This window comes from Ahaetulla prasina, chromosome 6, assembly GCF_028640845.1.
Source record: "Ahaetulla prasina isolate Xishuangbanna chromosome 6, ASM2864084v1, whole genome shotgun sequence".
Taxonomy (NCBI): Eukaryota; Metazoa; Chordata; class Lepidosauria; order Squamata; family Colubridae; genus Ahaetulla; species Ahaetulla prasina.
The window spans coordinates 86,170,711-86,187,595 of record NC_080544.1 but is presented as its reverse complement, the minus strand read 5'-3'; the positions used below and the strand labels follow the sequence as shown (position 1 = coordinate 86,187,595).

Sequence of the window (16,885 nt, the reverse complement as noted above, 5' to 3'; positions counted from 1 at the left end):
GAGTTAATTCAGCTGATCTGACTGGATAAGCAGGTGTCCCCTTCCTCCTTTATGGCTTCAGGTGCACCAGTTGCAAAGGTTGGTAGAAGACAGGCATCCTAGGTTGTTGAGAATACAATTCTTCAGTGAAAGATATTGAATAGCTGAATAATCCTGCAAGAATCTTCCAACAAGCTCTCCCAAGTAGCCAATTGCAAGAAAGGGACAAGCTATCTCATGGCGGAGACCTAAAGTTATTTCTTACAGAGAGTTTTGAAAATTAGGCCAACATACACCTGAATTTGTGTTTATCACTATAGCCATGTTACAAAACCACCTATTTCCTTCCCTACCCACATATACAAAAAGCAGCATTTTCCCCAGATGAATTCATGTGTAATTCTAATAAAAGGAGGTAGTACTAGAATATAGGCATGTGTATGTATATGCCATGTTTCCCCAAAAATAAGACAGGGTCTTATTTTCTTTTGAACCCTGAAATAAGGGCTTGGCCTTATTATTGGGGGTCTTATTAATTTGGGGGTGCAGGAGGCCCAGGTGGCCTGAGCACTCACAGCTGGGACTCCGGCTGAGAGAGGCTCCCCTCATGCACCACCATCAAGCCCCTCCCCTCCTGTGGTTTGTGTGTGTAGAACGCGAGCAGCCCAAAGGCACCAAGTTGCAGGAGTGCCTGTCCCTACCTCCACTCGTGTGTCTCCCAGGCCTCACCACATCGATGTGGGCGAAGCTGGTGGGCACCAGGTCCCTGAGGAGCTTGAGATCTACGGTTGGTGCCACAGGCAGCGAAAGGGGCAGCAGCCACTGGAGTTTGCAGGGATGTGGCTGCCTTGGGAGGGTTGGGGGGGGTGAGGGACCTGTGTGTGCATGTGTGTGTCTGAGGGGGTGCTTATTTTTGGGGGAAGGTGTATATTTAGGCCCACCCCAAAAATAAGGCTTGGCCTTATTTTCAGGACATGTCCTATTTCCGGGGAAATGGGGTATATATTGCAGATAGACAGACAGACAGAAAGACAGATAGATAGACAGACAGACAGACAGATCAATTATATATGCCTTATTAGGTGGACACTCAATTATATATGCCTTATTAGGTAGACATTCACTCACTTTCTTTTGTAGATGAAAACACAGTTCTTTATCCATGATATTTTTGTACTGGAGAGTTAAGAATTGCATTAGGACTATGCAAAATATTTGAAAGGGTGCTTCATTCTCTTTGAAGCAATCCGTAGCTGCATCTGTCTGCTTCAGAAACTGCATATTACTGTCTCTGCATATGTGTTTGCCCTCAACCACTTTTCTGTCGGACACAATAGAATTTTTGTTTATGCATGCCTATGCAGCTTTTCAAGCAGTTCCGTGAACCTATAAAGCTACTTTAATGGTTCCCAAAGAGGTGCTTGGATCATACTTCTATGCATTATTGAACAGTCAGAATTGAAACACCATTTGTCTAAATAGAATATTTTTGCATATCGGACAAGTTTGAGCATGTATAGATTTCAGGTTCCAGAGAGTAAATTTTAGAATAGTTTTTCCCAGATTTTTTTTTTTTGTAGGTGAAAATTCTGTAATGCAAGTAGTTTTCATTTGGAATCTTGAAATAAAACAAGGAACTTCTCCATCTTTAACGGAGAATGCATAATTTGCTGCAGAATTTCATAGCTACACCTTCATTAATAATCAAAATAAAAGTTCTGTTTTGATTATGTTGTATCGACTTGCTTTAATTGTGAAATATAGAGTATTTATAGAAATTATTCCTTATATGAATTAACCCGCATTAAGGATAAAACAGAAGTGGACATAAACAATCTTGTTGCAAAAATAAGGATTATATACAGTATGTACATATACACCTATTATAAAACAAGTCACTTAAATTTCAAGTGGAGCTTATTTCTAAAATTTACTTACTTCATAGCAAATTTCAGCAGTATTTTTATGCTAATAAAGCAAATAATGAAATCTCTTGTGGTCAGAATTTCAACAGTGGTGATTGCAAAAATTGCTGGAAGGGCAGTTTTTACTTTCCCAGCTTATTTAAGTATTTCCTAATATAATATTAGAGTGGTACTTTGGTACTCATCCACCACACAGGAGGTGTGATGAGTACCAAAAACAATGAGTACCAAACAAATTTTTCCCATAAGGGATAATGTAATGAGTCATAATGCAGCCGACACTGATAAGTTCTACCTTGTGTGTTGAGTACTAAACCAATGATGAGTAAGGGACAACATTTTCAAAATGCATTGAGTACCAAATTCGATGAGTTTCAAAGCAGTTGAGTACCAAGATATTGCTGTATGAATGAATGACCAAAAGCAAGGTTTCACCCATAAATATACTCAACATTCAATGTCCCTGATATGAATCATTGCCACTAAAAGGAAGCAAGATAAGGAAAGAAAGCCATGGAAGTCAATTTTATTATCATAATTAAAATTAGGTTTTAAAATTAAATTAAGGACCTGTTTACTTAAAAGGAATTTTCAATCATGATACATAGAAAAATAATGTTTTTGAGTTATGTAGACTTGTTTAATAATTATTGATTCATTGGAATGAACTATTAGCCACTGTTGGCCATGTATATGGTCAAAGCATATTGAAATCATTTACCACTATTTTACAGTATTTCAGTTTTTAAGCATTATTTGAGGTTGCAAAATGTGTTTAAGAGTATCAGTGGAACAGCACTGACATTATCAATACTATTAACATCATTATCTGTCAGAATAGCAGATGTTTTTCAGATTTATTTTACTAAATCCATTAAACTTAGATAAGAGAGAGTATTTGGATTGTAAGTCTCAGAAGAAGTCTATTCAAATTGATATCAGTATAGCAACAAGCCCTAGGCTCCCTTTTTAATATTTAATATCTTAAAATCCGAGAAAATATCTCATTTCACTTTACACTGAGGTTTATTATCATTAATGCAGGATACTAAGCTGTTACTAAGCATAGAGCTGTTCTGTTAGCTCTATGCAGCTTAACCTCATAAATACTTTGGTGAACTTACTCCCCAAAGCAACGTTAAATCATATTCAGAAATTCAACCCTTTAAATTATTACAGCTTATTGAACTTTTAAAAACTCTACTGTATATTTCAAACTCAGTGCATATAATTTCAAGAGCACGTTTATACCTGTTTTAACCACTTTCCTTACATCTGGTGGGATGTTCATCCAGGAAGATAGTAGTAAAAAGTGATCTTGCCAAAATTAGAATTTTGACTCCCTTGAATTTATTAGGAAAAAATTATTGATTTGAACTCTAGGAAACATGTTTTTTTTTAATAATATAGGGAAGACATATACTGGTGCTTTTCACGCTTGGCAACTTTAAGATGTGTAGATATCAACATCCAGAATTCCCCAGTTGAAATCCATAGATCTTAATGTTGCCACGTTTGAAAAACACTGATATAGATTTTATGTCCAGCCTTAGTCATATATGCTCAATATGCAGCACTTTCTACTAATGATAAAAATAGCATTTGGCAGATTTTAGTCTGTAGTCCACAACTGCAAGAAAAGCCAATACAGCCATGCATTAATCTGTGCAAAATAGGGTCTACAATCTACAAGAGGCTGTCTTGTAGAATAGAATAGAATAGAATTCTTTATTGGCCAAGTGTGATTGGACACACAAGGAATTTGTCTTGGTGCATTTCAGGGGTGAAATGCTGCTGGTTCGGACCGAATCGCCTGATCTGATAGCGATGGTGGCAGGTGGTTCCGAGAACTGGTAGCAAAAATCCCTGCCCCGCCCCGCCCCTCCCCAGCTGAGCCACACGATCATCAGAAGGTGTTTTTTTTTACTTTTAAAAGCATTTTTTCTTTGGCGGAAAATACTTTTAGAAGTAAAAAAAAAAGCCTCTAATGATCGCGCGGCTCAGCTGGGATCATCAGAACCCTTTAAAAGAATTTTTCTACAATCTCTTCGGCCGAAGAGGTTGTAGAAAAAATGCTTTTAAAAGGTTCTGGCGATCAGGCAACTCAGCTGGGATCGTCAGAACCCTTTAAAAGCTTTTTTCCTCTGGTGATCCCAGCTGAATTGCCTGATCATCACAGGCTTTTAAAAGCATTTTTTCTTTGGCGGAAAATACTTTTAGAAGTAAAAAAAAAAGCCTCTAATGATCGCGCGGCTCAGCTGGGATCATCAGAACCCTTTAAAAGAATTTTTCTACAATCTCTTCGGCCGAAGAGGTTGTAGAAAAAATGCTTTTAAAAGGTTCTGGCGATCAGGCAACTCAGCTGGGATCGTCAGAACCCTTTAAAAGCTTTTTTCCTCTGGTGATCCCAGCTGAATTGCCTGATCATCACAGGCTTTTAAAAGCATTTTTTACAATGTCTTCAGCCAAAGAAGTTGTAGAAAAAAATGATTTTAAAAGTAAAAAAAAAAAGGTGGCCACGCCCACCCATTACACGCAGTCACATAACCCCCCCCATCAAGCCACGCCCACAGAACCAGTAATAACAAATTTTACATTTCACCCCTGGTGCATATGCTCTTGGTGTACATAAAAGAAAGATACTTTCATCAAGGTATAACACTTACAACACTTAATGATAGTCATAGGATACAAATATTTACAGATCCCTCACATCCAGGACATAAACTGTTTCAACTCCTACCCTCAAAATGACGCTATAGAGCACTGCACACCAGAACAACTAGACACAAGAACAGTTTTTTCCCGAAGGCCATCACTCTGCTAAACAAATAATTCCCTCAACACTTGTCAAACTATTTACTAAATCTGCACTACTATTAATCTTCTCATCGTTCCCATCACCAATCTCTTTCCACTTATGACTGTATGACTGTAACTTTGTTGCTGGCAATCCTTATGATTTATATTGATATATTGACCATCATTTGTGTTGTAAATGTTGTACCTTGATGAACATATCTTTTCTTTTATGTACACTGAGAGCATATGCACCAAGACAAATTCCTTGTGTGTCCAATCGGCCAATAAAAAATTCTATTCTATTCTATTCTATTCTATTCTAATCTACAAGAGGCTGTCTTGTAAATCATCATTCACCAATTTGGAGGCATGTGTACAGTAGAGTGCTAATAATCAGTCAGGATGTTAATAATGGACCTTGGGGTTCAATGGATTTGGAAGAAGAGGAAATAACTGAAAACAGAATGAAGGAATAGAAAATGCAAGTATAAGAAATATTAGACAGTAGATTGATCGCCAAATAGATTGGATGAAAAATGAATGTGGAGAAAGGGGATAGGGAAGCTGCTTGAAACAGAATGAAAACAATTATGTTGCAGAGTGCTACAGAAATGTGAGAAGCTGTCTTAATGAAAGTCTGAGAAAATGATATTTGTGGTACAATGAAGTGAAAGATGCTACATATGAGGAAAACATGCATATAACTGTTGTTGAAAAAATGAAAATGGAAGATTTTGTGTGGAGTATAGAGACAGAACACAACAGTTTGCAAACAAAAGAAGTCAAAAAGAGAACAATTCAAATTAAAACAGGTGGAGAAAATGCCCACACTTTTAATAGAAATAAATAGTTTAGGAAGTGGGTGAAGAGGACCGAACAAGGATCCTTTAACAGAATAGTTTTCCAGATGTTGATGAACTTTGAGTCCCAGATGCCCAAGTAATCTGAACAATGGAGAGGAATTGTAGTACAGTAACCATAGTTTGCTGCATTCAGAATTGCAGAAGTTAAAGCAACTTTAACTTCATGGAAAAGAGCCTCTTTACCACAGGATCTCCTCCAGCTATTGTAGTGATGTTTCTGAAGAAATGGAAAATGGAAATTACCATCTGGCTGTATTGGTTATTGCACCATCAGGCGTAGGAACTGGCAATATAGTGACATATTATTGCATTATTATGAATCAGAATTAATCCACAACGTCTCAACCATCCTCTGTGACAATTATTCTAAGTTTGGAAATGACAGTGTTCACCATACTAGATGTAGACATGGAGAGCTTGTTAGACCCAAAGAAGTACCTTCAATGTGGGCTTCCTATTACATTTGAAGTAGACTGATTTTGATCAGATTCCAAGTTTTGAGTTAACAAATATGCTTTGAATATATGCATTTCAAGAACAATTTCATTCCCTTAGGAATATTTTTGAATATTTTTGTACCACAGGAAGTGAAGTTTTGTACAGTAATGTAGATCTGAATTCCTTGACATCAGGAATTTTATATATCTGATGTAATTAAAACCGTGCTATAATTAAAACCATTCGGCACTAAAATGCCCTGGTCTCTATTTATCTATTTATCTCAATGAGACAGGTTATTCAGCTTGCAGAGCTTACTTTTTAAAGAAAATGAACATGGATATATAATGATTTCATCTTAGAAATCAAGCATGGTCAATTTAACAATGAACAGAAAATGCTGATCTACTGAAACATCCATATCTTGATGTGTGAGAATAACAAGGCATGCAGTGTCGATTGCTATCATTCAATGTTTGTGATATTTAATAGTTAAATGGGTTTTTTTTAAAGGAAAGGCTTGATCTGTCATATCTAATTTGGCTCTTACAGTCCTTACACCTTTTATTTTTACTTCCTTTGTCCATAATTAGCATAGTAATTAAGAAATATTTGAACAGTTGGAAATGCACAATGATGTTGTATTTTTTGGAAATAATCCCATACAAGATATTTTGCAGGGCTAAAGCATTGTGTCTCTTCATTCTTAGCAAGGTTCCTATTTGAATTCACTATGCATGTTGGCTCAATAGCCATATCTTGTCCAGAAGTATTAAAATCACTGCACATGGATTTAAACAAAAAAAAACCTATTTTGCTTTAATATAAATGGCTAGAGAGGTAGAACATCAAAGAACAGATACCCACAAATGCAATATAATAAACTCCAATTATATTAAGCCTTGGAGTGGGTGAATTTATGCAGATCCTGTGTGACCGTCTTTCCTGCATATGCAAAATGGAAGTATTAAATACAGGTCCATCTTTCCGAATTTATGTTTGTGAAATCCTCTGAGCATACCCAGGGAGGATTATAAAATCTATTCCAGATTCCACAATGCCCGAGTTTTGGCAGAGCAGACTGCATTCATTATATTCTTTGCCAGAAATCTTTGGAATGGAGTCTATTCAGTCTTAATTTTTTTTTTTTACCAGTAATTAATTTTATTAGTTTTTCATTTATGAGAGCAGTCAGCAGATGAGACACATCTCCCAGCTGTGCAAGTATGAAAAGTTAAGAAAAGCATTTCAGACTTGTTGGAGCAGTCATGCTTTCAGGAAACAGCTTGCCAAGAAAACCATGTTGCTGAGAAGGTCACCATGGATATAGACCAGTCATAGGTATCATTGTACCCCCTGAAGAATATCTTCAGGGATGAGATTTGTGGGGGGGGTTTTGGCAAGAAAATAAAGAATCATAGATGCCGTGAATCCAATGTGTATAACGTTAGCCAAATAGCAGAGTGCAAGCCAAGCTCCATATTTTATTGACTGTTAAGCCATAGAGAACAATGTAATGTATAATCAAATGTAAAACAAAATGTTCTCTTTAAACCAGCCAGGTGTGACAAACATTTCCTGCTCTGAACTGAGGTGATTTAAGGAACTTCATTCAGCACACCTGTATTAGGTTTCATTCAGGCTTTTGTTTATTACAATAACTAAATCTAGAACTAGGGTCTGGTAATGGACAACGTTTGTGCCAAGGTTTCTTTTAAAGGGACTTTAAAGGCAGAAATGCAAATTAAGTAAAAACAAATGCATATCAGTGTACACAAAGTGTGAAATGTTTGTTCAATGTATGTGTAGATAATTTCAATCCAACCATCTGCTGGTTTTTTTTTTTCTTCGAGGTCTGACTCTTTTAGATTTATTTTTAAAAATTTATAAAAATTATGTGGCTGTTCAACTCACCCTTACAAAGATAAAAGCCCAATGTAAAACAAAATATAAAAACAATTTAAAAACCCATCTGCGGTGGCAACGATCAAATAAACCCCATGATGGGCTCGATCCCACTCTGAGGTCCCCAGGCCCTCTGGCCAGGTCTTCAGGGCCCCATAAAAGATTGTGAGGGAGCCAATCTTATCTATCTGGGGATGATGTTCTGTCGGGAGGGAGCTACCACAGAGAAGGCTCTTCTTGATCCGGCTAGGTGGACCTCCTTAGGAGAAAGGACCCATAGCATTCCCTGTTTCCCCATTCTAGCACGTCAGGTAGATGCGACTGGGAAAAGAAAGTCCTTCAAATAACCTGGTTCCAAGCCATGTTAGGTCTTTGAAGATGACAGTCCGCTTCTTGAATTGGATCCAGATGCAAATCAGCAGCCAGTGCAGTTCCCATAGGAATCATGAGGCATGTGCACATCTAGGCCTGCACAAAACCATGTGAACCACTGTATTTTGAACCAGTTTCTGGATATGTTTCAAGGGCAGTCACATATAGAGCAGGAAAAGACTAGGACTTGAGTGAACAATACATGTAACCCACAGTTGCACAAAGGCTACAACTTCCTGGCTACCACTGCCATCATATGTCTATACATTTCCATACATACTGTGTCTGTTTTCAAACACACCCACCAAGGTTCAAAATCATTTCTGTCAGTCAGCCATTTAATTCTGTTTTTCTACATGTGACAACAGAGATGATTTCATGTCTATATCTCAACTTCCTTTCCTTTCTAGTGTGCTGAGTTGAGGAACGCTGGGCTTTTCAAATTAGGTTGCCACTGAAGAGTTTTGAGATTTCAAACAAGGTGCACCATTAATTTGTGGAATCTGTTGCAACAAGATGGAGTATTAACATAGGCCATTTTCAGAGATTCCAGGTACATTTTAGACATTCCAGAGGCAGGAACAAATTAATATTTATGGAGCGTGTAGAAGCCATAGCCTATTTGAATCATTGCACATATAATTTAGTATTAACTGTTCAGAGCACCATTTCTGACTGTTTTAAACTAAAGAGATGCAGCCATGAAATACCTAGATAAGATCTGGAGCTAAACAAGCTGTCGTTTCAAGCTACTATTACATTATATTATTTATCTTTTTATATTAATTAATGTGTACTCTTTTTGCTGAAAATCATATAGTATGCAAAAGATATCCACTTGGAAAATAAATAATAAAATTTAGGAAATAACTGTTAGTTATAATGGACATTATTATAGTCAACAATTGCAGAATGCAAAAAGTATCATTTTTTTTCACTTTTCAAATCATTAATCATTCTTTGAAAGAACTTGGCCAAAGATGCACCTGGAATGAAATGCATGTCTGTGAGATTGAGAGATTTTTATTTTTTTAAAAAAAATCTATTTCCTACAAAAACATAACTCTTAATCCCCTAGATTTTTTCCCTCTTTAATAGAAGATATTGCTTGAAACAGAATCTCCTTCACAGGGGAAATCTATTAAAAACTATTATGATTGGGGATGAAAAGGATAAAAAACTTCAAGTTAAAATTACAACATTGGAGAGAAAATAAACATCACCAAGTATGTAGATATAGTTGCTTGGTTTCTAAAGAAGGCTTGAGGTTTAACAGGTATAATAAATACCTGGTTTAATGAAAACTATTAGCGCTGTTGCATGCCAATTGGGTTTTGTGTATTTGTGTGTCTACATGTGTGTGTATAAAGTAGCATTTCAATGAACAGCCAAGTTACATAGTACCAGTGGGCATCAGGCATTTAATTGTATCCAGACTTCTTGTCAGTAACTCAGATCTGGATAAGATCGGTTTGAGTTATTTGTTTAACCTATTTTACGTTCCAAAGTATTGAGAGAGAGAGAGAGTGGGAGCAAGAGAAATGGAGAGGAAACAAAACCTTATGTGGATTTGAAAAAATCCCAAAAAATCAAAAAATGTTGATTTGAGAATGTTCAGAAACAAAAATTACTTCTTTTAAACATTATAACAAGAATTGTTTTTCCAATGTGGATGTGTTTTAAAGGAGCAAGAACCCCAAGAGAAAATTACCCTTTATTCTTCTCCTTAAAAAAAAAATAGCACATGTATACTAGTAAAGACTAAAAATTGGGAATGTAATCACACATGTCAAAGAAAATCCAATAAGTGCAAACTTATGGCATGACTATATCCAGTGATGATAAGAACTGACCAGCCACAATACTGTCTTTATGAGTCCAGGAAATTTTATTAAGATAAGTATATGAATGCATAGCATAAAAAAACAGAAGGAAAGGAAGAAAAATATTCTTGATTAAGAATCAGCTAATTGTAAGGCTCTTCTCCTGGAGCCTGTTAGTCAACACTCCTTATGGCACCTTCAGCACACCCCTCCTGCTGGACAGTTACAAACAATTTGACAGAAACAGTCCCATAAATAAATCGGCCCTATGCCTTGAAGGATTTTAAAAGTAGTTTTTGGCTTTGAGTTGGCCTTGAATTGTGCAATAATTGCACCTGGAAGCACACCAGAAGACAATGCAGATCATGGTTCAATAACATCACATAAGCAGAATAACCAGTGCAATTAGCTGCCCATGTCACCTCATTCTGCACCAATTGAAGCTTCTGAGTGCTCTTCAAGGAGAGCCCTATGTAGAATGCATTGCAGTAGTCCAATCTAAAAGTCATAAGGCATGAATAATCATAATAGGAGCCCCTGATCCTAGAATGGTCTATGTATAAATCAATATATAAGGAATATCCATGGTGTATATTCTGGGACATGAATGTTTATGTATTTTGGTATGCGGATAATATTGTGTTATGATCTGAGAACATGAATGATTTGAGGCAAATGTCATACAGATTGTGTAATGTAACAGCAGCCTGAATCTGAAAATTAATGTATTAAAGACCAGGTACCGGGGTGGGTTTCACTTACCTTCGCTACCGGTTCGCTCGCTCATGTGCGCTTGCTTCACTCGTGCGTACATGTGCCACCTCTGTGCATGCGCAGAAGCTTCTGCATATGCGCAGATCATATTTGATGACATCCAGCCAGGTGGGTGGAACCTCCCGCCGCCGCTGCTACCGGTTTGCCCAAACCAGGGTGAACTGGTAGCAACCCACCACTGCCAGGTACCATAAGCCTTCGACGTATGACTACAACTTGGACTGGAATTTCCGTCATACATCACTGCATTTCTAAGTTGAGGCACCCATGTGAGCAGATCCAATTTTCCCCACCATTTTTATGGCAGTTGTTAAGCAAATGACACAAAGCATGCGACTGTTAAGTTAATTACATAGTCATTAAGCAAATTCATTCTCCCAAGTGGGTGTATTGTGCCAGAAACTGCAAATTCACAAATCACAATCATTTGAACATGCAATGTTGCAATCAGACATAAATGTATGATGATTGCCCAGCACCTGAAATCTGGTCATGTAACCATTGAAGGGCATGCACAATATTTTATGGTGTCCAAAAGTGGTTTACAGATTGTAAAGTGCCATTCCCATTTTGAAAGTTTGTTAAATGACCAATTGTAAATCAAGGACTACTGCAGCTACTATATCTTTGATAGGGAAAATCGAGTACTTGCAATTCCACTTGGCTGTTTTAATATATTTATGATGAAATGTGTAGGGAATTCATGTAGTAATAGTAGAGATACAGTATATTGGGTGGAAACATAAATATATATATGTACTGACTTTACAATCATATCAAGTATTTAGATGAGAAATAGAGTGAGGGCAAATGTTATATTGATTGTGAGCTGCAAGGAGTATAAAACTAGAGCAAACGAATGAATTTATGTAGTTTGGAATTATTTATAGAGACTTATAATTACTTATTGTTCTCTTATAGAGAATTACTTAAGATGGAAAAACTGAAAAATTTAGGGTGTGCAAATACTGATAGTGGGTAGCTAGTGAATATCATGCAATGTTTTGACAGGAATAAATATTTGGGGACATGGTGGCTCAGGGACTAGGACGTTGAGCTTGTCGATCGAAAGGTTGGCAGCTCAGCGGTTTGAATCCCTAGAACTGCCATGTAATGGGGTGAGCTCCCGTTACTTGTCCCAGCTTCTGCCAATCTAGCAGTTTTGAAAGCACGTAAAAATGCAAGTAGAAAAAATAGGGACCACCTTTGGTGGGAAGGTAACAGTGTTCTGTGCGCCTTTGGCGTTGAGTCATGCTGGCCACATGACCACGGAGTCGTCTTCGGACAGCGCTGGCTCTTCGGCTTTGAAACGAAGATGAGCACCACCCCCTAGAGTTGGCAACGACCAGCACCTATGTGCGAGGGGAACCTTTACCTTTACCTTTACCTTATCAAATCTTTTACAATACAAAGTTATTGTATATAAGAACATGTTTCTGCCTACTTTGTTATACATTTGGAGAAGCAAAATAAGTGAAGCACATCCCAACTCAGTTCCCATGTAATCTGTACTTTGAACTAAACTACTACTGATTACTCTGACATCTCTAGCTTTTACATGAGATCCCTCCCTCTTCTTTTTCATATCCCCTCCAGCTGTTTTCACCTCTGCTTTCACTTTTCCTATTATATGGCAAACCCTCAGACAGGTTTTAAAAAAGGGCCTTTCTTTTTATAAAAGGCAGAGTAGCTTCACAAATGCAATGGCAATAACATGACCAACAGGGCAACTGCAGGCATTTGCCCCTTCTGCATATAAGGCGTCAGTGGAAATATAATCCTTTATATATCAAACAGATTCTGCACTTAAAGTTGTAGAGAAGGAGAAAGGGGTGGTGGTGGTCAGATTTTAATCAGTCTACTTTGTGTTAAAAATACAACCCCATATCTGGGCATAGGAGAAGCAAGTCTTTAGAATAAGCGACTGCTCTTTCTCCTGAAATAACCATTTTGGCCACATATCTGAATTGGGTCCATAGCAGGGGTGGGCTTCAAAAATTTTAGCAAGGGGTTCTCTGCCCAGTTGCTGGTTGGGCATGGCCATGGTGGGCATGGTCTAGTCAGCCTCTCCCACAGCAATGGGGGAGGCTTTCCTTGAGCCTCTAGGAGGGTGAAAACGGCGTCCCCAGGCTCCAGAGGCCCTCTGGAGGCTGGAAACGGGCCCATTTCTGGCCTTCCCAAACTTCCGGTAAGCCCATTTTTCACCCTCCCCGAGCCTCCACATGCGCCCTGCACTTACCTGCATCCAAAATGGACCACATGTGGACTCCTGGGAGGGGTGGGCGGGAGTGGGTGGGGCCAGCCAGGAGTGGGATTTGAGAGTTCTCCGAACTGCACAGAATCTTAGCTAGAGGTTCTCCCGAACCCTGCGAACCCCCAGCAGCCCCTCCCTGGTCCCTAGGCTATTCTGCCTCCATTCCCAATTCTTTAGTCCATTCCTTTGTTTACACTGCAGGTCCCAAAGTTTAGTAGTGCATGCTGGTCAAACGAAGGACATTCATGCAGACAGCAAAGGAGAAGGGGAGAATGGAGATGTAACAGCCAGCATCTCTTTCACTGATCTGTATTTGAGCCAAGAAACCGACAAATTGCCTTCCAGTGCAATCTCTGAAGAGTCCCAGCTGGAGCAGTCCTCATGTTCACGCCCAAGTATCAAATGTTCAGAACCAGAGAATCTGCCAGAATCTGTTAAAGAAAACTGTCATGAAGAGAACCCAAAGATCATAAAGAACCCTATGGAGTATCAAGATAAGCTTTATTTTCACTTAAAAGAAAATCTCTCTAAAGTGAAAGCATATGTCATGGAGATGGGGAAGAAAATTCCATTCCCAGACGAGTGTCTTATAGAAGGTAAGTGATCTCAAATTTTGAAAAGAAAAAGAAAAACAAATCTGGTGTATTTTTTTTTTTAAAAGTATCTTAAGAGATTCATCCAAGCCACTAACCAGCTCCCTCTAAGCATCAACATTTTAAACTTGCTGAAACATGGTTTTACATATTGATCCCAGGATAATAAGTAGTTTCCACACTTCAGTGTCCTTAGCCTTACAGGCCAATTACATTTGCCTGATTTCTGAGGTCCCCCATAAATTTCTTAGAATGTTCCAAATGGAGATTCTGAATATCCTTGGGGGCATCTGTGCATTAAACTAGGGCTGGTCAATTTTTTTTTAAAAGGGATGATCCCACGTCTCTTTGTCCAGCAAAGCTCTGTGCCAGCTTTCTACTTTATTCAAAAATTTGCAAGACTGGTTTGATGAAACTCCACATGAAACACAAAAGAAACATGAGTGGGCTTTAGATTAAACTTCTAAGACTGGTGCTCTCCAAATGAACTGATCTACAACTTCTATGGTTTCTAGCCATTATGGTGACAGAGTATACCAACTGGAGAGTATTTTACTTATTTATTTATTTTTATTTATTTTCTCGCTTTGCCATCATGTACTACAAAGAACTCTCTCCTTTCATTTTCCCCAATATTAAAATCCTGGGAGATCACTTGAGCTGGGAGAGACATGGCAGAGGATAGAATAGAAATGGGGAAACTCAAGGTCTAGGCCACATGTCAACATCCACAACTTTTGTGGTCTAATACACACATTAGGCAACAGGTTTAAGAAGGTTTATTTTATTTATTTTTATTGAACAAATTTAGACACTGCTCATCTTATTACCTAAGTGATTCTGGGAGGTTTACAGAAGAAAACATAAAATTTAAAAAAGACATAATTAAAAACTGAGTTTAAAACAATAAGAAACTAGAACAGAGATACAAATATTGATTAAAGGTGGAAGGGGCACTCTCAGGACATCCACAGGGTTACATGCTACTCTTCAATCCCAACTCTCTGAGTTGGCAGAGCCACATCTTCTCACCCATCCAGAAGGCCAGGAGGGTAGGAACCAACCTCACCTCTGAGGGTAAGATATTCCATGTGGCAGAGAAAGCTCTCATTCTGGACCCTAATAGTCAAAAGTCTTTAACTTACAGGGGCCATAAGATACCTTCTCTGCCTGCCCGGGTGGGGTAGATTGATAAAATTGGGACAAGATGGTTCCTCAGGCAACCTGGTCCAATGCCATGAAGGGCTTTAAAGGTTATAACCAACATGTTGAATTGGACCTGGAAGCCAACAGCTCACAAAGTAGAGGTGTGACACACAGTACACAGTCCTTGGGACACCAAAATTGCTTCCCCAGCTGCATTCTACACCAGCTGCAGCTTCCAGATACTCTTCAAGAATAGCCTCACATAGAGCGCATTGCAGTAATTCATATGGGAGATGAATAGGACAGGAGTGACTGAGAGAAGGGCCTCCTGATTCAGGAAAGGGCATACTTGGTACATAGTATGAAGTGGAGCAAAGGCATCCTAGCCATGACTGCCACCTGCTTCTCAAACAGCAGTCATGACTCCAGGAGGACCCCCAAATTATGCACTGGGTCTATCTGGGATGGAGCAACCCCATCTAAGACCAACGATGGTAAGTCCCTAGATATAGAGGAGACTCCTACCAGCAGTAATTCCATTTTACCAGGATTCAGTTGAAGCCTTTTGTTCCCCATCAGGACCCCCGTAGTCTCCAAACAGTGTGGAAAACATGCACAGCATCACTAAGTTCACACAGAATGTAGATGTACAACTAGATATAATTGCATACTAATGATACTGTATCCTATGGTGATGGATGATCCAACTGCTTCATGCAGATGTTTTAAAAAGAGTAGAGAGAATACTGAGCCCTGCAATACCCCACAAATAAGGGACTGAAGCAGAGGTGAAATGCTACTGGTTCGTACCGATTCGGGCAAACCGGTAGTAATAAAAGCTACCAGTTTGCCTGAACCGGTACTTCCGACGATCAGCTGTGTTGCACGATTTATATTCACTAGAAAGCAGGAAAGAGGAAGAAGGTGAATCAGTACAAAACTGTTCCTCCCATCCCCAACTTTTGGAGCTGACCCAAAAGGATATCATGATCCATAATATCAAAAGTCACTGAGAGGTCGAGAAGAGCATGAATGAGTGCACTATTCTATGTTCCTGCTCTTACCAGAGATCATACAAAATATGTTTTTGGGCAGCTTGACTAGTTGCTTCTCTGGGCAGTTCCAGTCACCAATTTGGGCCTACTTGACTGCCCACCCTTTGCCACCTGAATGCTGCGCACCCCCTCTCCTCTGTTTCCTGCTGCTTGCCTGGGAGGTTCCAGCTCCAGTGTGGGCCTGTCCATTCACAGCTATTTGCTTCTCACTAACCACTAGGCTGTATTTTGGGTCTTCAGGGAGGCTACCAAATGCCTCTTGGTTGCTCTGGCCACTCTTAGGGGGCTCTGGCTGTTCAGCTGCTGGTCACTTATCTGAAAAACTCCAATTACCAGTGACTGTTTACTCACCACTCACTTGCCACACAACTGTTGTTTGTCCTTTTAAAGAAGCTGCGGCTTGCCATAGCCACACAATCACTCTGACCACTTCCTATCATTGCCATTCCATGAAGTGATCAGCAAACCCACAAGGCTCCACAAGTCTAAAAGAGCTAGGCAAGGCTGAGAGACCACAAAGCCCCAGGTAAGAGCACTGCAAATCTGGGGAAGATCCCCTCCTCAACTCCACAGCCATTCCTAGAAACACTGCAACAGTAGTATGTAGAGATTCTCAGTCATCCAAGTCATGGTTGTCCCAAAGGTGCTTTTTCAGGAGGCAACTAGACTTTCTTGTTTTTTTCTTTTGAAGCCTTTCACTCTTGGATGAGAAGTGAAATGCCTTCAGAAGAAAAAACAAAGTCCAGTTGCCTCCTGTAAAAACACCTTTGTGATACTGCAGCAGTACAACACTCATCCAGTCCCATCCGCCATCTTGATATCCTGAGCTGGTTTAGTATAGGAGAAGAAAAAACTCTCTGCAACTACTTTCCAACCTGTCTCCAGCTTCTGAACAACTTTATATAAATATTTTAAATACATAAAACTGTACACTTTGGGCTTTACAAAGGATCCTT

The 16,885-nt window shown here is 39.0% G+C and overlaps 1 protein-coding gene across 1 annotated transcript in view; it reads left to right on the top strand.

The window, feature by feature from the left end:
• VEPH1 (ventricular zone expressed PH domain containing 1) overlaps positions 1–16,885 on the top strand; it is a 140,091-nt gene that overhangs the window by 61,264 nt on the left and 61,942 nt on the right. Inside the window, exon 7 of the mRNA XM_058189142.1 lies at positions 13,337–13,731. Coding sequence (XP_058045125.1) covers positions 13,337–13,731 — 395 coding nt within the window. The remainder of the gene's footprint in view (positions 1–13,336; positions 13,732–16,885) is intronic.